This window comes from Nipponia nippon, unplaced genomic scaffold (assembly GCF_047370975.1).
Source record: "Nipponia nippon isolate SJK-2023a ecotype South Korea unplaced genomic scaffold, ASM4737097v1 scaffold_1, whole genome shotgun sequence".
NCBI lineage: Eukaryota > Metazoa > Chordata > Aves > Pelecaniformes > Threskiornithidae > Nipponia > Nipponia nippon.
In genome coordinates this window covers 132,331,401-132,354,391 of record NW_028262290.1, presented here as the reverse complement: position 1 = coordinate 132,354,391, position 22,991 = coordinate 132,331,401, and the positions used below count along the sequence as shown (strand labels likewise).

At 44.9% G+C, this 22,991-nt stretch overlaps 1 protein-coding gene across 4 annotated transcripts in view; it reads right to left on the bottom strand.

Moving 5' to 3' along the window:
• Positions 1-22,991, bottom strand: part of RAPGEF5 (Rap guanine nucleotide exchange factor 5) — a 167,452-nt gene that overhangs the window by 49,388 nt on the left and 95,073 nt on the right. For 3 of the 4 annotated variants that reach the window (XM_087773465.1, XM_087773455.1, XM_087773474.1), the window contains 2 exons: positions 17,273-17,379; positions 16,846-16,934 (listed from right to left, as the gene is read on the bottom strand). The exons of the other annotated variant lie outside the window; for it this stretch is intronic. In XM_087773465.1, coding sequence (XP_087629591.1) covers positions 16,846-16,934; positions 17,273-17,379 — 196 coding nt within the window. The remainder of the gene's footprint in view (positions 1-16,845; positions 16,935-17,272; positions 17,380-22,991) is intronic. 4 annotated transcript variants of the gene reach the window in all.

The window sequence follows — 22,991 nt, the reverse complement described above, 5'->3', positions numbered from 1 at the left end:
TGTACCATAATTACTCAGGGATTTTATTTGATGGCCTTGCTTATCGCAGTTAAATAAAGCAGGATATTAAACAATTACTGGATGAAAGCCCAGTGGGGTAATTTTCTAAAGGTGTATATTCACTTTTGCCATTATTTCAGATTTTTAGTGCTATTTATTGATTTAGTCACATAAAATACACCCAGAACACAACTCTCAGATACATATAACTTTGGACTGGTATAGCTCAGCTTTCTTCTTGAGCATCTTTCTTTTCCAAGTCTTATGAGATACTGTATCTTTCATGCACTAACTGGAAAGCATCTAATGGAAGAGATGCATTCTGTATCTTGTAGAAATTGTTTGTTCAGTTTCTACCCATTCATCAACACTGCCAGTTGTTCCTTGGACTTCCATGGGGCACAGAGACATCTCCTTGGCCAAGATGTAAACGTACCTTTCTGCACAAGCACACATGAATCCAGTGCAGTGTTTAGGATAAAGATAAAAATTGCGAACTGCAGTAACAGATAGGATACTGTATTAAACTGGGCCTCTTGGCTCATCTGCTCCACGACCTTGTTTCACTACTATACATAATAACATCTGGCCATGACTAGCGCTTGCTGCCATCTTTCATTTCTATAGCTCTTTTTGGCCATAAATGCCAGCATGGTTTTTGCAAAACATGCAAGCTTTATTTGTCCCTTGTACAGAGAAAGGGGAGCAGACACGGGCCCAGCAACAGCACTAGCTGAGGCGGGAGGTACCTGCCCAGGCTGAGACCACAAACCCAGTGTCCTCACTCTGGTTCTGCTCACCTCTCTGCAGTCTCATGCAGGCAATACCAGTGCCTTTGACCTCCTGCCAGTGAGGCCAAAATCACCAAATGAGAGATTCAGAGGGTGATCCCACTGCAAATCACCCTTCCCTATCAAACTTCCAAACCCTTTTCAAATGAAATAGGCTAACAACTGCATACTTTCTACTTTCCTTCAGCATTCCTTTTTCTTTCTTGTTCCCCAAAGGAAAACAGCTTTTGCAGCTGAACTGTCCAACTGTCTCTAAGTCTTGCTCTCCCTTATCTCTGTAACCTTCAAATCTGTTGAAAAATTTCAACCAAATTTGAGACAAGGCAGCAAATTCTCAAAGACGCTATGTTCCTATAAGCAATGGGAGCAAGTGCATCTGCAGAAGAAAGAGAGACAAATTATTGTCTCATTGAAGTAAAGCCTGCCATGTAAGCACAGCTATGTTTGTAGACATAAAATAACTCAGCCAAAGGAGATGTAGTGATAGTGCCTCAAGCTGCCACTGGTAGGACTGGGGTTTTGTTGATTAAAAGATACAATCTCAAACACTGGGACTACTAGCATCACTGAGATATCATCCTTATTTAAAATTCTGCAAACTGTGTCCATACCCAGTTTCTTTAACAAGGCTTCCTATCACTGCTGTTCCCATCTCTCTGCTGCACCAGGTTGCTGGGTCTTCTCTTAGTGGACCCTATAAATTTCCAGGGCAGAGCACTGCTGTTTACTTCGTGTTTGCATAGCACCAGTCACAGACACTGTGGCTTCTGAATGCCTGTATATATGTAAAATTATAACTCATTATCTCTCTGCATTTGTTTGTGTAAATAAGGTTTTTTTCATCAAACTGCTTTGCTCATTCAGTTAGTCATTAAGGCCAATTATAAAAACCCATTTTTAATTTTTTTTTTTTCTTAAGAAGAAGCAGTATCCTTCCTATATCATCCCTGGCTAGTCTATGGAAAATCATCAATTACATGATGACAGTCTCCTTAAACAGACTGCAATCACTTGTCTGTGGCTGCAGGCCAGTAGACACTTCTGCTAGGTGTAACACTACCTATAGCTTCTTTCAGGTTACAAAATAGTGAGCATGTATTTATTTTTACTAAAGAGTGCCTGTCAGAGAAGGTAGCAAAGCATCTTAAAGGAAGACTCCAAGGATTACATACCACTCTTCAGCTATATAAATACTTGCTATGTAAGAACATATATTTAAAAGCAATTTTCCAAATCAGTTTTTAGAAACACATCACCGATTACAGTAAATATACAGGTGCTAGAATCAATTCTATTAGGAGATGCTGTTTTAAAGATACAGCAACCCACGTCCCAGAAGGACAATGAAGTATAATATGCAAGCTCATTTAATCACTGTATCCAATTACAAGGAGGAATAAATCATCACACACATGCCTATGTCTGAATTTTAAAAAGTAAATAAATCATGAATAGTCAAGCCAAATGCTGTGAATCTCTGGATTCACAGATTAGCAGGCGAAGTGGTGCATTCACTTCCCATTTGAAATGAGAGTATCCAAAAACTATTAACAACATCTAATTATTTTAAGATAAATACAAAAGCTGCCTTTTTTTTTTTTGTTGTTCAGTTTGGAACTTGGTCATACAGAGCTGCCATTCTCTGCAGTAAGGAACACAAAATCCTGACAAACATTGACCTCAACGGAGCTTGTACATGGTCTAATGACAGACTTTTCTGGTCTCTCTGCCCTGATTCATACCCAGGACCCCCCTAAGCCACAGGGGTTCAGAAGAGGAGCTGGCCTTATTGCTAACACTATGAATAGCAGCACTTCGGGCAACTGCTCCTGCCCTTTGCTGTGAACTCCCTCATCCCAGACCTACATCACCGTACCCTCTAGGAGGATCTGAATGTTCTCCATTTGTCAAGAAAACCCAATACAGCCGTTCCTTGCAAAGCTGATGGCATTTTCATGTTTTTTCAGACACTTTTAGAAAATTATTGTTAAAGATTTATCATTCTTTGTAATCAAGAACATAGTTGTAACTTCCCAAATTGCATCTTACTAACCTTGATTCCCTGAACAAATTTACAGTCCTTTAAACTGAGATGTTAAATCAAATGCCCTGCGGCCCATCTGCATGTCAAAACCCTCACCCGAGTAGGGAGATCAGATTCTCATTAATACTAACACAACCTGTATGCACACATCAAAGAAAAAATAAATGTTCAAAGTATTTACATAAGCTGCACAAGAAATCCTTAAGACGTGCCAAAGCTTTTGCCTAAAGAGATGGGCCATCACCATTGGCCATCACACTGGAGACTGTAACAAAATTTGCCTCGACCCAGTGACACTGCACCAGGACAGGCCTCAGGAAAATGCTTTCTTGCTGCTTTGCAACAGAAGAGAAATATTTGGGAGAGTATTGAAGGTCTGGGGAGAACACATGGGAGAAGCCCATGTGTTCAGCTGGCAGAGACCCTCCCCTGCCTACAGGTTTAGGCTTGGCTTGCTCAACATGCCCAGGTTTCCCAACTGACCACATCCCAAAATCTCCATGCCTGTGCTCTGGGGCTTCTGCCCACAGCAAACCTCAGGGGTCCAGGGGGCAGGGAGGCCCCATGATGGCAATGGCTCCCCAAGGTCTCACACTGCCCTGGGGAAGGGCTCCCTGCCCATCAAGCAGCCCCGCTGGGCAGAGCACGCAGCCCCGGCACACATGCCGTCTTCAAAGCGTTTGCAAGCTGTGTGTGGCCCAAGAGCCCTACACCGCTGTCACAAGGAGAGCAAGGAAGGAGCAGACAGCGTCCCTTTGCCTCCCAGGCCCTGCTCGGGGGGACATCCCTTCTCTGGGTCATGGGGGGAGGACAGCGAGGAGCCCACAGCACGGCCAGGGCTGCTTCTCCGCAGCCAGGCTGGGCTCGAGCAGGCCAGGGGTCTGCGTCTGTTTGCCCATCCTGAGAATTACCCAGCCACCGCTACGCAGCCTCTTTGTTCGTCCCCATGCAGCTGAAGGTGGAGGCGAGGAAGCGTTTCATCGGCCGGGAAATGGGGTGCGTGTGTGTGTGATGAATTTCTAAATCATCCAGTTGTTGCCTCCCTGCCACTGCTTGCTGGCACATACCAGGATGGAAATTTTCCACCTGCCAGTTACAGAACTATCTCTACAGACAGCAATGCAACAGTAAGAGGAGAAGCTGTAGTCACCGTAATAGGCAAAACATTTGCATTTGCATTATTGGTGGCTTCCATGCTTTGGGGCAATGCTGCACGCTCACTGCTGCTTTAAGACTTCGAATGAAAACTCCTTGACAACAGGGATCTGACAAATGCTATTTGTTTGTGGTTGTTTTTCGCTGTTGTTTGTTTGCTTCCAGCTTGTGGCTGTGCATCCCCCATGATGTGCTAACAGTAACAACAAACAAAACCCAATGGACAAGGCTCCTATCGGGGCGGGGAATGAAACCCAACAAGGGTTTCATTATTGTATTGATGCCGGGGCTCTGAATTCACAAGTGGGAAAGAACAAAACCAGTATCTGGCTTTCTGGTTTTAGCTGCAGTGCTTCCTAGAGAGAGGTCAACAAGCCCTAAATCCTAAGAAATGGGGGTGGGGAGGGTTAAAGAAAGACTGCTTGGGGAATCAGTAGAGCCTTGTGAGCAGGAGGAGGGATAGAGGCAGGAAGGGAATGCAGGGTGCAGAAAAAAAAAGGAAAGACATTGAAAAGCAGTAGAAGGTGAGGTATAAAGGCCTCTAGCAGTCCCAGGTCAGACAGCATGATTTCTCCATGATTACATCCCTGATTCTGGCAATTTGTATCTCCATCAAAACTCAAGTTCAACCAAAGGAATAAAATCACAATTCATCCCAAATGTTGTCACAAGAAAGCCTAAGTTTTTTATTATTTGCTTCCATCAAAATTAGATCCATCACCGCTGCCACTTTATTTACATTGATCTATTTTCCCTGTCCTCCCACCCTCCAATTTTTTTTGCCCTCAGTGTCCTTGAAAACAAGCTGTCACATTTTTGCTTCAGAGAGAGGAGTACTGATTTGGTTTCAGAAGGATCTCACAAGCATTTCTGAACTGAGACAAGGTTATCTCATGATCTCAGCCTGGCTCAGGAGACTGCGATGCGAGCTGCTGCCACAGCTACAACTCACATCGGTATTTTTCACCTTGTCTAAGAGATGGGACAAGCAATTTACTTTATTGCAGTAACTAATGCTATTTCGAAAAGCTCTTTCTGCCAGAACCAGCTATACTCCGTGAGGGTAAGTGACATCTCATGAGAAACCGTTGGCTGTCAAAGTGCTGTAATTCTACTCCTTTTTCGATCTCTGAAAGGATCAAAATTGACTTCACAAAAAAAAAAAAAAAAAAAAAAAAAAAGGATCGTCTCCAATGCCAACCACATAGACCCCCCCTTAAAAGGTGTTATATACCCCAACTGATACCAAACTGGATCAAGCCTTTCCTTCTAAAGAAGCAACAGCAATTTAAAGCCTGCATTATGAGCTTACCAACTGCAGTTAATGCACGAAGCTTCTGAATTTATGCCAAGTGCATTCTGCTCCATTATCTCCTTTTTAGAGAGGCACCTCTGCTTTCACAAAAGTATTCCTACTACAACCACCTATTCCTGCATCCGACAGCCAATCTTCTGACTTGCCCACTAAAATCAAAACCCAGCAAGGTAACACAAACCACAGCAGAAACCCCTGCCAACCTCATCCAGCACACAGCAAATCTGGCCTCTTCAGTAGCTGCTGCCACAGCTGCTCCTTCCCCTCTTTCTTCCTTGGACGTGACAGAGAAGGCAGCAGCCAGCGTTAGGGCAAGGCAGAGCCGAGCTCCGCTGCACTCGATAAACCGGAGTGTGTTGGCACCAGTTTGCCAATGCCACAGACAGGCTTTCTCAAGCGATAGCATTTATTCAGCTACACAGCAAGCAGAGGCATTCAGTGCTGTAATGCAGCCCAGGGTTGGCAGCTATTAAGGGAGATCTTAAGAGCCCGCAGAAAGTCTCAGCAGGCACCACGCATCGGGAAATAGCCAGAAATCTATTCCAATTTATGGTTCACAAATAGGTCTTGGGTTGTGGCTTTTTGATCTTAATTTCCCTGGGTGTCCTCTGAGCACAGGGATTTACAGAAAATGGTAAGGTGGGAAAGAAAACAACTGCATCAGCACACTATACAACAAAACATCACCTAACAGTAGTAACAGGCAGCATGACAGGGAGCTTAGTAAAGATAATTGTAGTTCGGCTATAGCCAAAACCAGCCCTCTCCTGCTCACAAAAACACCAAGGCTACTACTTCCACAATACTGTGAAACTGTTTGAACTCAGGGCATGTTAAGAAGGATTGCGGGGGAAGGTGGAATTAACAGCATGAGAGTAAATTTAGTTCACAAGGGGAAAAAAGCAGCTTTGAAGAACAGATTTCTTTTAGATTCTTAATACATAGCCTCAAAGCACAGGACTTCAGTGAATCCATCCTTCCACCCTGTAGGCGGGGAATGAACACGCTCTTTATATTCCTCAGAAAATGTTAATCTCACAAAAAAATCATTGTATTATAGCAACTTTGAGCACTGGAAATACTGGAATTCAAACCATGAAGACAGTGCGTGAACTGTATTCTTGGACTCAAAGATGCAGCAAGTATGTCAAGATCCAGTTTTATGTTTTCAGCATTCTTACATAAAAACTCCCCCACCCCATGAAAGCTTCCTTCCAAAAAAATCTGAATTTCAGAGCACCATATCCAAGTTTTATAACGTTACAGAGAGTCAGCTCTTGGGAAGGAGCGCTTTACTGTATTCTGAGAACGAGCTTCCCACTTAACAGCCATCTCACTAAGTGCTAATAGCAACACAGGAGTCTTAATGGACAAACACCCCTACTTATGGTGGCAAGTGGTCAATCTCTGTGTTGTGGAAGAGGAACGCAAAAAGAGAGTACTGAAGAGAGTGCCCAGTTTTTCAACAGTCTGCAGGTCAGGGTTTGACAGTAAAAAGCCTTAAGAAGGAAGGGAAGGAGAACAACACCAAGTGGTGAGGATGAGCATCCAGGAAAGATGGGAGACCTGTGGCGAAGGGCACCACGGCTGGGGTTCCTGAAAGACTGCACGGTCTGTGTCTCCCGCTGAAGGAACAGGACATGCAGACACTTCCTAAGAAGCAGCAACACTGATATTTCAGTTTTGCATTTCCAGTTCCTGCTCTCAGTTAACTGACCTGCCAACCCACAAACCACCTGTTGCTGTTCCTCTTGTGCTACTCTCTTATAAATCATGTCTCACTTTTTCTCTAGTAGAAACAGCAGCTTTGAGATAACTATGTACGTTTTATAATTAGTCAGCTTCAATGCTTCATGAGCCACATTCTGGGAGAACATGAAGACAGGGCTGTATCTGGGGCTGAGATCTAGAAGGCTGTGTCACCTTCACAGCAGGGGTTGTCCTCTCCCTTCATACAGTTCACATTTAGTGGTTTGATCCCACTGCTGCAAGGGAATAGATCTCCAGCAGACAGAAGTCAGTAAGAGTTACCTCAGTTCAGACTCATTTCAGAATTTGGCTATGACTTTTTGCTAAGCCCCAACTGATGTTGACTTCCTTTGCCTTTGCTATTCCTGTGGCTCACTAGAACCAGTACGACATTAGTGGCAACAGAAGGGATCTGGCCTGCTTTGTCTGCAAACCTGCAGCTGTGGAACTGACCCAACTTCCAGTGTAGCACTTAAGCCAGACAGGGAATCAACCCAAGTGGCTGGCGTACGTCTAAGACATTATCTCCCTTGTCGAGAGAGATCTCTTTGGCATCACCACTGTGCAGTGACTCAGTTTTCCTTTTTGCCTTTATGGCCCTCAGTCCTGGCCATCTGACATGGGAACATTCATTATTTGTGCTAGATTTGACAACAACCAGCTGCACTCAGGTGATTAGAAAAGGACTCAGACTAAGGCAGAAACGAAGAGGCAATCTCTACTACTCTTTTATCACTAAAATACAAGCATTTTTTAAAAAATAGAACCTTTCAAGATTTTTTTTATCCCTTCCATATTCACTTCTTGGCTTAACAACACAAGACAATCAGCAACTATCAAAAGCCCTATTCTGAAAAAACTTGTAAAGAAATATTTCTCAAAATACAAACATGTCACTTTATAATCTCAGCTACTTAATGCATTTGTTAATTTAGAGATCTATATGACCATATATCCTTTCGTATGTTTGAAATACTTACTCTATTGGTTTGACAATTCATTCATATCACCTACACTTCCAATGTCATTAGGGTGAAACTGATTTTGCAAATAAAAACTCTTTTTAGGGTCATGTTGCCTTTCCAGAAACCTTACCAAATTCCCAGTGTCATAATAACTTGTCTCACAGGTACCTCATCAAAACGTTTACATTACCCAAGTCTGTTTTGCAGTACAACAAACTAACACATTCTGCCTTTTACGTCTTTTTAATATAAACAAATAAATAAAAGACATTTTCACGGTCAGAAGGAAATTATTGATCTTCACCCCTAAAAAAGTTCTCCTGCTAGACCTGCACTTCCCAATTCCTTTCTGCTTAAACCACTAAGATCATCAAAACCCCTCATACTGACTACAATGCACATCTTCATAATAAATGGTTTCACACTAGACTTTCATGACAGCTCCTTATCAATTTCTCACATAATAGAAGGTGACAACTAGCTATAATGAATGACAGAATTGCAGAGAAAAGACTGAGGAACTAGGAATACTATGAGCTAATTGACTATCATATATAGTGGGTAGCTTTTTCTTCTGCAAATTCGACTCAAACACAAAACACACTAAACACTTGGGGCCCTACTATCGCCTCAAGCTATTCCTGAACAGGGTACAAAAAAAATTTATTTAGGTGTCCGAGGTGCCAAAAAGTGTCTAGGTGCTTCTTGGCACACTGAAACCATGTGTTTGTCTGATGGCTACCTCGGTTCCTTTCATCCTTGTGGTGATGAACTGAAAAAATACCTTCAGTATCTACAGGGAGAGTCCCGACCACTAAGGATGTTCATCCTTCCTCATGCTGCCTCTAGTTTCCCAGTCATTGCATATAATGGTGAGACAACCCAGGAGCAGCATCCCTGGACTCTGCCTTTCCAAAAGTTTGCCGTAAACAAGCTTTAGTGCCCAAGTGTGAAAAAAAAAACCTTTTTCATGCTCTGAGTTCTTATTTCCCAGAAATAACTGTCTGAGCTCCTGCCAGGAGACAGCATCCTAGCACATATTCCCCTCGCTGGCATTTCCTATTAGCTTAGGCACCGCAGTGCGTGACACGCTGTCTGTAGTGAATCCCAGACACGGCACTCCTTCTGCAAGCTGATTCAGCTCACTAATGTGACAGAAAATAAGCCTACCAAAGGAAAAAAGATATAGTTTCCCACTAAGATACTTAGATCTACTTGGCACAAGGTCAAACTATAGCAGAGGAGAAGGGGCTGCGTGGCAATGAACAGGAGGACAGCTGGAGGATGTCAGATCTTCCCATTTGAAGCCAGTGTCACTGCTGGCAGCATTGGTCCCAACCTCATGCCACCCCCAGGGCTCCTGCCTCTCTTGCCCCAGCTCCAGGCCCCACCACACCATTTGCAAAGCCATTCAGCAGAAAACTGTTCAGTCTCTGCTGCCAGCTGAACTGATAACTTGCTCAGCTGTCCCACCTGAAGGAACTAGTATCTTACTAGGTTCTGACTAATTGCTTCCAAACTGCAACGTGCTGCATGCGATATACTGGGTCAGATCAAAGATGCCCATAAAATAGAATGAGCTCTTTGACAGGGGCCAACAGAGGATGCCCAGGGGAAGAAAAAAACTAAGAAAAAGACAAATACAGAGTTATCTTTCTCTGATATGCCCTCCTAGCTTCCAGCAACTGGCAGTGTAGACTTTCCAGATGGGAAGTCGTATCGACATCACTGCAGTGATGGAGTTTTTGCCAGGATTTTACCTCATTTGTTTTAAAACCCTCCCAATCTTTGGCTTCCACAAAGTCCTCACAACAATGAGTTTCACAGTTTAGCTGTGCATCGTATCAGAAAATAACTTCTTAGTTATAAACCCAATAATTTCACTGTGTTACAAAACACTTCCCGCTTTATGAGAAACAATGAATAGTCTTTCCATACTCACCTTCCTCACACAATTCATAATCTCACAGATCACCTTATGCCTCCTTTAGAGAAATTGCTTTTCTATGATGACCAGATCTAGACTATTTATTCTTAGATGTATTTAATCTAGACTTCTAATCGCCCTTGCTGCCCTTTTCAAGCTTTTACATTGTTCATTTACATTCGTTCATTTACAACCTTTCTGAGCTGGGGGAGAAGAAGGAACCATATCATACATAGATATTACACAGTTATACAACGGTATAACTATGGTTCTTGCTTGTCTTCTTTCCTAATTGTCCCAAATACTGTGTGCCTTTTTGATTAATGCTGATCAAAAATTTCGAAGAACTATCCACACCATCTCCAAAGACCTATTTTCTGCATGATATCAGCCAATTCAGCACCTCTGCTGAGTATGTATAATAAGGATTTCCTTTTCTCCATGGTAGAAAATGCATTACTTTGCATTTTTCAAACTTGGATCTCATCTGCAATCTTATCACGCAGTCACGCAGATTTTTATTCCTTTCATCTTTCTTCAGCCACAAGGCTGGTTTGAGGGTCCCACTCCCAACCCATTTTCCCAGTCCTCAACTGCCCCATTCTTACTACTTTCATGAGGTTATTTTTGAGTTGAATCAGTTTCCTGATCTAACTCACCTTGCAGAGACACCTAAGCAAAGTTTGTCAGTATGATGACAGGACAACATGACAGCTCAAACAGGCAGTCAGAGGTGGTGATAACGGGGTGTACAAGAACATAATCTTGCATGGCCACTAAGGTGAAACCATAGCTTCACTTATCATGAGACCCTCAACCATTTAATATTATCAGCACATGCTGTTACCTCAGTTTTCATCCCACACTCAGCAGCACCCCAGTCTTCACTGGTGACTTCCTTCCACTTTAAACACTGACAATTTACTCTTACCTTTCATTTTCTCTCTTTAAGTCATCATCAGTCCTGAAAAGCATCTTCCTTATCAAAAGGATCTTTAAATTTCTTTAAGGATTTTTGGCAAGGGACTTTATCAAAAGCATTCTGGAAATACAAATATAAGATATAGGCAGACCAGACCATATATATCCATATATATCCTCATACTCCTTCAAATCTTTAACAGGTCTACAGGACACACAAGACCTGACTTATCTCTGCAGAAAAAAAGCATTTCCCTTCCCTCAGTATAGCATTTCTGCACGCATTTCTTCCTTCTACTTTTACTGTACTGCCACCCAATTTCCCAGCACAATGTTATAACTTCATGCTGTAGTTTTGCATGACCCCTGCAAGCAAGTATAGCTGCTAAAGGCACCAGTCCTTCTCTCCTGCAGTCCTCACCTGCGTGTCTTCCACTCCCTGCCACCCTTTCCCTGTGCCAGGGGAAAACTTTGTGGATCAGGAAACTGATCTGTCTTAAAACTAATAATTCAGTATTTCCTTGGTTAGAATCAACCAGGACCAGCTCCCTACTCGGGTCCGCTTCAGAATCGCACGACAGGCCGTAGAGGCACAGAGGCACCAGTGCAGCAGCAAGAATAAGTGGTTGGGAAAGGCTGAGCTGCTTCTTTTGACTACAGCACCAGTTTATGCTGGAATAATGTACTGGTAAAATGACAACCTTATTGCTTAGATGTTCCCCAAACAGAACAATTTCTTTTAATTGGCATCTCATTTTCCACCTTCCTCTGCCACTGAAGCTGATTTATATGATAGATTATACACGACTGTTAGGAGTTCAGCAATTTCATATCCGCGTTCCTTTAGAAGTCTTTGGGGAGTAACATCTGAACCTGGTGCCTTGCTGCTATTCATTTTATTGATTTATTGTAAACCTACTTCTAGTGACACTCCAATTTGAGACAGCTTAGACTCATGCTCCACGAAGCAATGTTCCTGTGCAAGAACCTCCCCAGGTTCTCTCACACTGAACACTGAGTTGAATGATTATTTTAGCTTTTCTGCTATTCTTACGCTGATGTTGCTCCATGCACTCTGCTAAACTCTTATTCATCTCCTATGGGCACAGCAGTAATATGCGTTTAGTCCACTCAGTTCACCAAGTTTTCCTAAGACTTCGAGGAAAAGTTCACAAAATCCCTCAAAATGATGACTGGTAAGAGGAAGGGCTAGCAGGCACTTATTCTCTCCATCCTAAAAGCTGGAAGATAGGATCACAAAGTGTTGGGCAAATATTTATTCTCCTTGACGTCAGTCCACACACATCAGATAGATACACTCATGCTGATTGTACGGCAGTCACAGGAGCACGTTTGTTAACACCTTTTACTCATCAGTAATAAAGCACAGTGAGCAAAAGTCCTAACAGCATCCTTTACAGCTAAGAAACAAACAAACAAAAAATACCAAAAAAACCAATCAGATATTTTTTTCTTGGATTATTAAACAAAATACAATACCTAGAAAAGGCAGAGCTGTATCCCTTTCTTGCAACATCACTTAGCAGCTGACTCTGATCAGCTCATGCAAGACAGTACCATTCTCCTAAAAGGTCACATACAGTTCCTCAGAGGGTGCCATTACCCAACATCAAAGCAGTGTCATTTGTGCAAGTGTAGGAACAGAATGGACTTCTAGGACAAACAGACATGGTCTGAAGGCCCCTCCTAGATGCTACGCTATGACCCTAAAGCTAACACTGCTTCTGTGTGACAGGGGAGAGTTCCCACTAATGCAAGGATCATGCACAGTCCCAGATGACACAGCAGGGTACAAAGGTCATTACTCCTTTCTTTTCCTATTCCTAAGAAATCCAGACCATACTTACACCTTTCTGCATCTGTTTTAGCTACATCATGAGGATTCGTCCTCTTTTTCTGTCCCGTTAGCCCTTCTCCAGGCCTTTCATCATTTGCCATCCTAACTTCTATGATGGCCTAACAAAAGTATCATGCCTCCCCCCCTACCACAATCACTTTCACCTAGTCCACTAAAAAGATACATCAGTTAAGACCGACACCATCGTGTTGCTCCAGTTTTACCATTCCTTATTTACATCCTTTCTCCAGATCTCCATTTCCCACTGCTTTTTGCTTTCAAAGACCTTCACAAATCAATCTTTTCTTCTCCCTACTCATTCCCTAAAATGAAACCCACAGTAGGGACGTAAAAGACGGGTAGTGACATCAGATGTGATGAGGGAGACTATGTTCTGCTTCAGCAATGTTTTACTTAAGCTGCCTGAGAGAGGTGGCCCAGTGGCCTAAAGAAAATGATCTGAGCGATCCAGGCAGGCCTGGATAAGTAGCAGTGGATGTGATGATCACTGTGTCATTCCAGAGGCTGCCAAACATTGAGTGCAATCACTGCAAGGCAAGACGGTATGTTTGAATAGAGACCAGCCAGAGGATACTCCAAAGACTAGATCAGGATAATATCCAGAGAAGGAAATGCTGCTAATGCCAAAGAAACAAAAGCTTTTGCGGAAGAGGACAACAGTTTTGAAAGAAATGTTGTAGTCAACGGGAAGGGATTAGAGATCCTGAGATGCTAAGATTTGGCCTCTTGGAGATTACTTGTTCAAATCCCCATCCTTGACAAGGATTAGCCCAGGAGGTATACCCTGCGTTTTCTGTCTGGATGTTGACGTATTTGAAGTGTCTCACTCTGTTCAATTCTTAAAACTTCAAACCGCCCTCTGAAGTACGCACTCAGCAGACATCCCCCAGTGATTCCAACAACCTTAGAGATGTCTCAGAAAAGCTGTTCATTACAGAAACTGAAAATTTCCAGCCACCTCATGGTAGGAAACAGGAAGTCTTCTTGGGGGTTGGTGCATTACAGGTCATAGTAACTCAGCAAGATGAAAACTTTTTCCTTTTGAGATGGAAGGCTGGTATTCTTTGTTACTGGCAAGTCCCCATGTAAGATGATGCCGCAAGAACTCACATATTATCTCTGACTTAGCAATCACAAAAAAACCTCAATCATTAAACTGTTATTAAGTACCTAAGCTTGAAGCGTCTTGCAGACCTCAGGCTTTCAAGACATCCTTGCCTACAGAAGTCCTCTGAGCAACAGACTAGCCTAGCTGTGCACGATGCAATGTCCCCTTTAGTCTCCTCAGTTGCTGTAATGTGTTCGGCCACATCATCATAGACACCGGGACTCTTCTTCAGGTCAGGTAAGAGAAGGTGTCCCCACCTATCTTTTATAGAAGAAGATGCGGCAGCAGAGTGCTTAAGGTATCTCGCTACAGGTTTAGCAGCAGCTGAAGGGAGCCTTGAGGCCTGGGCTGCACCCCAGTTAAATCTATCCCAGCCCAGCCCCAAAGCTTCCCTTTACTCTCCCAGCTGCGAGCGGTACCTGCTGACTTGGGCTAGAAAATGGAGGATGGCTGGGAGCAATACATGGTGCATCACTCAGCCATATCAGTGTTTATAAAAAGTGATGCCCCATGACCACGCTAGCCCCAGGAGATAGTTGATTTTTTTTTTTTTAAATGACCACAGAGGACTGCAGTTATGATCTGTTATACAAAGGGTGGGAATGAAAACATGAAGAGCATCCCTCGTTGGGAAGCAGCGCAAAGCGTCAAACAGAACAACAGCCCCCTGCGTACCAGCATATGTAAGAACAGCTCTTTCTCATGTTCTTTACAGATACAAATAAGCAAGCCGAGTTGGGGGCTGCAGGGAAAACAGGAGGCCAAGGAAGTCATCCTGGAACTGGCAAACTGACAGCAGGAGCAGCAGCTGGGTACAACAACATTGTCCTTTTATGTTCCGCAAAGCTATGCCTGCTAAAACACAACCCTGCGGGACTCTGCAACTCAACTGTCCTCTGAGATGGGCCAGACTGGAACTACAAAAAATACAAAGAACAGCAAATCCAAGCACACGAACAGCAGAGGGATGCCTTCAGGTGCACAAAGAAAGATGTACACATGTACAGTCGATATCCCGTATTTCCTCTTGCCAAATGCCACTGAGTCTGCAAAACAGACTGATCAAAACCATTGCAGGGGCATCCGCCACATAAAATATTGGGAAACATAATTCCCAAAGTCTTTTATTTTGATGAGTTCTCTATTACCAGATTAATGAAGTCAGAAGAAAACAGTATATGATGAACTACCCTTGAGGAAGCGGAGGGCCGCTGGGCAAGGTTTAGCACACTTCTTTGTGATGGCAAAAAACCTGAAGCCACAGCTACTTTGTTCTGTCCCTAGGATCCAGTTAACCTTGGCTACAGGGCAGAGCTAGTTGTTTTTTTCTAAAAGGAGGTAGGATAAGGCAGAAGAGGTGAGGGGAAGCCAATCAACCTTTAAATACATTACCATCTGCTAACACCCAGGCAAGCGGTGGTTTAGCATTTGTTTTGAGGGCAGTTTACCAGCCCCTCTCTGTAACAATAAGAACAGGCTTATGAAGAGCCTCCCGGTGATGGGAGGGAGAGAGAGCGAAGAGAAGAGGAAAAAAAAGGTAGTACACGTGAGGATGTAATACAGCATCCAAGGTTTTAGGTAAGGAGTGCTTTGTATTTACAAACACCAAAATATAACGCGTATCACTAGTGAAAATCTCATTGTTTTCCAGCAGGACTGTGAGCTTATAAAAAAAGATGAAGCAGACCATAAAGACGGGCAGCTAATGTCCCTCAATCTGCATATGATAAACGTTAATAGGGAAACTTATTCTGGATCTAACATTTGACCTTAAGGGGCCAACGAAGGACCTTCACTACACTGCCTAAGAGCTGGCTCAAGTAAATTACACCCAGAACTAGTCGGAGGGCATCCGTGGAAGGAAAACAATCACAGCTTCTCTCTGCACTAAATATTAATGTCTAGGCAGACAAAAGCAGCACTAGGAATACTGTAATAATACCAGCAGCAGACATTCTATATGTTTCTTCGGGGCATTCACACATCAGCGCTAGGAATATGCCTATTGTCCCACATTAAACTAATGACTTGTTCCGAGAACCCAATCCTGACGTTCCTCAGGGAATGGCAAATGTTATTTATATTTTCAGTCACTTAAAAGGATTAAAGTGTGGTTATTCTCAGTAATCTCATTTGTAGAGAGAGATATATACAGGCAGCAGGACCATGCGCTTTAACCCTACTGGGAACGATGAAATGCACAGCTCCATTTACAGCCAGCTGCTTTCCTCAGCGCTTCAGTATTCGGGACCTCCGAAAGTCTCACCAGCCCGGCTGCTTTCATTAAAACTATCTATGAATTGCAGGTCGCAAGCACTTCTGATAAACTACCCAAGGAGCTCTTGGTGACAGCAAGCTGTGCATACAGCCAAGAGATCCAGCTGAAAACTAAACTGCATGTCAAGTAGCCCGATCAATATAATAATTGCTCTAGGCTGGAACAAATTACAATCTCTGCTTGAAGACACACAAGTAGAGCATCAGGCTGTACACTGTGCCCTGGCTTAGGAGAAAATTTACAAGCCGTGCTTAGGTAACAGAAGATGGGCCAAAGTACTGGGGTGGTGGCAAAGCGAGTAGTTAGCCAGGAGGCTGAAGTGCATAGCGAGTATTCTCATCAACGTAGCAACAGCTGCAGGCTACGAGGAACAGCAGCCTCGGCCTGAGGAGCCACAGCTGCTGCACAACGCACGCCGCAGCCTGCGCTACCCAGGCAGCAGCGAAACCCAATATAAAAAAGCCTCAAGTTGCCGCTAAGCGAGCGGCTTCGCTAATTGCTGCCCCGAGGCCGGGCGCCCCACGCTGCCGGTTTCCCCCGCGGGTTGAACGCCAGGCTGGCAGCCGGCTTGCGGCTGAGTGTGCCCGGCAGCGACCCCCGCGCCGCCCCCTTCTGCCGGCACCGGCACCGGGACCTCTCCCCCACTCCCGTCCAGAGCCGGGGACAGGCGCTGCCCCGGCCGCCGCCGCCGCCCCGCCGGGCTCGCTCCTTACCCGTCTCTTTGTCCTGGGCGGCTTCCAGGTGCAGGTCGCTGAGGAGATGCTCCAAAATCTTCTCTGGCGTCCCCGACACCACCACGTATCTGTCGGAAAGCAGAGAGTCCCCGGAGTCATCCTCGGTGGAGGACTGCGAGCGGCTGCTCCACTCGTCCTCCTCGTCCTCCTCGTCGATGTACTTGAAGTAAGGCACGTCGAAGGTGGGCAGCGGCGGCTCCCCGCCGCGGCCCGCCAGCGCCTCGGGCACCCGCACCCTGCCGCTCCCCATGGCGCCCCGCTCCCGCCGCCCGCCCTAGGTGCTCCCCCCGGGGGCCATCGCTCTGCCGGGGGCCGCGGGCCGCCCCGCCCGCTGCCGCCGCCGCCGCCGCGCCCGGCCCGGCCGGCCCAGCCCAGCCCCGCGCTCCCGGAGCCGCGGAAGCCTTACCTCCCGCGCCGCTCGGGGGCCGGGCTGCGTGACCACACCTTCCGCAGCACCAGCGCTGCGCCGGCCTCCTCCCGCGCCCGCTCGCCGCCGCCTCCATCGGCCGCCTTCTGCACGCAGGGGGGGAGAGCGACAGAGAGAGCGGTCAGTGCCCGCCGCCGGCGGGCGAGGTCGAGAACGGGGCTCTCTGCGCTGCGGGGCAGAGACGGGGAGCGGGCTCCCCTTTGTGAGCGGCGCTCGGCATCGTGTGTTGGATCTTAATTCGCAGGAGCGGGGCGGGGATGCGGGTTTCCGTGTCCCCGAGGTGATGGCTTGTCTAATTTCCAGCCGGTCAAATAAAGCAGGGGACAGGTAAGAATAGTCAGAAAGCGGCAAGCGCTCCCGAGCACTCCGATCATACACATGCGGAGTACACCACCTGTAAAGCTTCTCCCCTGTACTTCAACAAAGGCAATAAAACCAGTGGGACAGGCACGCAAAGTATGCCTCTGAGCATCTCTTAAAATATTCTGTGTACAAATCTCCCTCCTTCGCAACAACTTTTTAACTTGGGAACCAACACCCCCACAGAAAGTTAAGCCCAGTGAGCACCCCTTGCGTGAATCTCGGTTAAGCTGCGATTTGGACACGGACTTTCTCCCTCTCGGCTCCCTTAAGCGGAAGGGAGCTGAACAATCATCCATTTCTGCACAGGCAGCTCGCATCCACAGAGCAATGAAAGCCAGCTGACTGAGCAGCGCAGGAGATGAGGGTTTGCTGCTGACTGAGCAGGGCGCGTTGAAACACGGCCACTGCCGAAGAGCTGCTCGCAGCCCCCTGCGAGATCCTCCTGGCAGATTCAGTCACCGGAGGGTGAGCGACACAAAAAGAGGCAGCTGTTTCAGTGCAAGTACATCCAGTAGTTGCTGGTCCTCTGATTCTGACCTGGTTTAGTTACATCGTTCAGTATGTCAAACACACGTAGGAAGGCAATACATGCACTACTCGAAGGAGAAAAAACAGCATTTGTGCATCAAGCGTACAGTATCCAGCAGTGACAAAGACTTCAAGTGAGCTAAAAATTGCTGAGGAACAGATCTTGGCAAGAGAGGGGAGAGAAAACACTTTATAATCCCTCTTTCTATTATTTTATTTCGTATTCCAAGACCCAGTGAGCCTGATTGCTGCTTCTGGTTGTCACTGTGGTGCAGGCGTGTCCAAAGATGCAGTCCCTGCCCTGAATAAGTTTTCTTTATCAGTAAACAACATGTAGAATTGATCTATGAAATTTCTGCAAGGTCAGACATACAGGTACTGAGCCAATTAATGTCAGATATTCATTGTAACACTCCCAGGGGACATTACTGAGCAGCCGCGTTACAGGAATACTGATGCATAATTGTAATCTTCCATTTCACTGGCCGTGGTTTTTTGTTGCCTACCTATTTGAAAAGCTGCAATGAAAGAAGCAGCTAAAGAGAAAGAGAGGAAGAACAAGAAACAGGTGCAGCATTAAAGCAATTCAGTAACAGGGAGGTTTATCCAACAAATAAATCTCTCCATTTCTCTGTCTTTCCTCTGGCATCCTCTAAGAGAGCCCCGATACTCATTTCCCTGTGCTCACTGACATTCCAAATTGCAGCATGGATGGGGCATGTATGTGATGTATGGTGCTGTATTTGTACAAACCATCTATTTCCACATATATGGAAATGGATTTTAAGCATACCCATATACGTGACATACATGAGCAGCTGGCAGCAAGTCAACAGGGAGCACTGGGAGGGCAAAAGCTCATACTGAAAGGACAATGGTTGTTCTGGAAGACGGTGTTCCCGCTTCAGCATCTCACCAAGCAGAAACATTTTTAAAAAACCTTTTGGGTAATTGTATGCAAATTAACTGCATAAAGTGCCCCAATGGTGAGATTTTCGTAAGACCCTTCCTCTTGTCCTTGCCTGTTTTATCAATTTCAAGGAAGAGCAAAATGAATCTATTTTATCAGGAAAGACAAAATTTGTGCAAAACCAAGGCCAATCAGGTTCCATTTGGATTTTCATTACCTATAATAATTATTTCCAAAAAAAGGAGAGGGATAGAGAATTTCTTTATTTTGCTATCTTCTATTAAAAACAATTCCACTTTAAGGGAAGAATTATTATTTCATTAAAATCCCACTTACGCATGATGTATTTTTGTGTTCAGTCAGGCCCTTTAGTCATACCACAAGCAACAACAATTAACCTGAACAAAGCAAAACACAAAGACAAGTCCTATGTATTTTCCCTATTTTTACAAGTTCTGATTTCATTGCAGATATTACTCTAAAATGACATCAAGGCACGCTTCATTTATCGGAATCTTGAATGGTCCATGAAATAATTAATTCTCGCTGGAAGAAAACGGGGCTGCTCTCAGCATGCTCCATCTAAATCCAGTGGCAGATGAGGAGGGAGGATGCGAGGGGCCCCCAAGTGACAGCAGCGTGTACTGAAGAGCAAGGCAGCACCCTAGCTGAGTCCCTAAAAGTCAGCAGACTGACTCAAGAGACATTCTCATCATACCACCCACTGACAACGAAGCCTCCCAGCACTTTTTCAGACCCTCATGCAGCCCTTGCTTAAGCAACCTGCATCAACCATGCAGGAGCACAGTGGCTCAGCATTACCATCTCTCTCATTTCACGGACGGGCAGATGAATTGGGGCAGAGAGGCTACCACAGGGTCGTGCTCCAGAATCGCAGTTCAGACTCTGGTGACACTACACTGGCACCTCGGCTTTGAGCCCCCCACGCTCCCTCCAGTGCAGAGGGTGGGAAATGACTCCCAGCAGCCTGGGTCAGGATACGTTTGGACTTGTGCTTTCGCAGAGGTAGGACAGGAGAGGGTAGAGCACCAGAGATGCTGTAGAGGTTAATTGCTGTCTCACTTCGCATGTGGCCTTGGGCAAGTCACTTGTGCAGGCTCTCCCCCTCGGTTGTCCCCTCAAAAGCACCATTTGCATCCTTCTTGGATGTTATACTCAATCCCTGGTGCAGCCTACCCATCACTAGGAAATTGAGCTAGTGTCCGTGAAGCACTATGTGTGTCAACCATTATATTTCACATTAATTACAGCTTTCAATTAATCATCTCTTGATAGCTAAACACAGTGCTATCAACCTCTACGTCACTTCCCAGCAGGAGTTTCAAGTAAACAGTAAGGGCCTCCGGACTTGGTGGATCTTTTGACCAATATTATGGTCAATTTTCCACTCCTCTCATCCATCTTCCTAATACTGAGATAAGCCATTTATCTTCCAGGTCATATATTTTAACGGCAGACAAGTGCTACCTTTATTTTCAGCATGAAAGGAACCCTGGGGTGGTATATTTATATGCTTATAGGAATGAAACAGCTGGAAGTCCTTGCTTAGCGGGCCTTAACTTGTGCAGGTTACGCTTTGCATGAGCAGGAATATGACCCTCTGAATTACCACTGGGGCAGAAGAGAGCAGAGGTACATACAGTAGCATTGAAAACAGCCACGGCATGCCAGCTTCCTTATGGAAGACATTAGGTTTCTGGGTTATTTGCAATTGGCAGGGAAGAATCTGATCTCTGGCCAAAGCAACCGCTAACTTTGGTATCAGTCAGGGATATTTCCGTGTCCCTTGAATTTCCGAGTTTGACCTTTTAATTAATTAAAAGAGGAATCAACACCCAGAATGTGCTGCCTCCCCTCTTCCTATGAGAAACATCCACTGCTAGAAATAGCGTTGAAAAGCTGCTCTACGTTCTAACAGCTTTCTAACAGAAAAAGATCAGTATGCTCTGCAATGGTCACAGTATATTCAGAAGCCTGCTTCATTGAAAAGAAATTGCATTTTCACATCATTCCTCCACGGAACAGGACACCTGTGCAAAGATTTATTTTGTTATCTTACCCATTACTGAAGTGCCTGTTAGGCTGGGATGCCGCTAACTAGCAATGCAAAACATGCACTTCCCAATGCCAGAACTTCCCTTCAACATCTCTCCGCCTGCTTTTCTAAAAAAAGGACCAGACCCGGAGCTACCCCGGCAACCCCAGATCCAGAGGGACTCCCACATCGTTGGTTCCAATGGGTAAAGAAGTAATACAGCAATTAAGAGATAACCTGAATAAAGGCACCTATAAACTTAATGGAGCATTGAAAATCCAGTCTGCAGACAGATTTTCCTGCTAACAACCAACCATGCAAAGGCAAAGAGAATCTTCTTTGGGCAACACGCAACAAAGCAAACGTTCCACAGGCTATCTGCTTCAAAACCACATTAAATAACAAAGAAATTGCCTCCTCTCGGACTTATGGAGGGCAGGAACATTTTGTTTTCATAGCACAATTTGGTAAAACTGACTCAATGCAATCAGATAATGCTGATCGCTTCTGCCTCTATGTCTTTTGATGCTGGTGCCAGGGCATGCCCTTGAGAGGTACGGGAAAAAAGGCATACAAGAAGGATTCCCGGGGCTGTTTGTGTTCTGAAGAGGAGACCGCTGCCCCCCACAATGAATCCATGGAGCTTCCCTACACACATGGGAATACGTCTGTGTGAGAGGTCTGAAATAGAAGAGCGGAGGCCGGAAGGGGGCTCAGAAGCCCAAGTATAGGCAGGCTTCCACTGCAGTGCAAGGAAGGTGCACAAGTAGGTGACAGAGCAGGACAAAAGCCACAAACTAACAAGATCCTCATTTCAGAAGACTGATTCTTTTCCTGGGCAGGTGTATTTTTGCTTGGATGTTATAATCAATCCCTGGTGCACATTACCCATGCAAAAGAAGAATTACAAGAACATGATTAAGACAGAAAGGTCAAGTCTGAAAATTGGGAAACACCGACTGGTATTCTTTAATTTAGCTCCTTTGAATAAAACATTTTTTTCCTTTTTTTTTTCCTTTTTTTTTTTTTGTTTTTTTTTACTATGTCCTGCTCCATCCCTACAGCTCTGCCTTGTTCAGCGTATGTTGAGGCCTTGCTGTGGGACTGGGTCAAAGCTGAGACAAAACATCCTTGTCCGGTGGGAGCCTGCTGTACCCACTGCAAAGGCTGGAAGCACCTGCCACCGCAGTGGCGACACTGAGGTCCCCAAACCTGCCCACTGACAACTAGCTTGGACACAGCAAAAGTTACAGAGTTATAGCTGCTTTAGCTCAGAGCTCTATCCAGGCTCATTATATCCTACAAGCAGGTCCTGGCTGTAACAGCCGAGGGCTACAGCTGTAAAGAAAACTCTTTGCAGTTCAGGCTGAAGCATGCTCAGAGCTTACTGATCCTTCAAATATTAATCTGCAAAGCTCTAGAAACTCTTTACAGAGCACATACAAACTGCATTATTTGGCCTCTAACTTGGGCCAGATTTGGGCGGATATTTATGAAGATGGCAAAAAACCAAAGACTCTTCCCCAAAGGGATTTCAGATCCTGCTTCAGAAGTATAAGGGCATAAGAGCTTTTCAGAAAACTACTGCCAGATTTTTTTTTAACATAGCAAAACAGTATTTACCCCTAACCTTACTCTTAGCAGCTTCTGAACCATGTTGGCTGCATTCTTCGTTAAAAAATTAAATAGGCTAATGCAGGCACCTTTCAGAATAAGCAGTTAAGGTGCAACAACTCTTAGAAGCAACTGAAAATGAAGTCTTAAAATGTGAGGCATTTGGCAACGCTAGTAGTAGACAATGAGATGAGTCCTAGCTATAAAACACAAACATATTTATATTA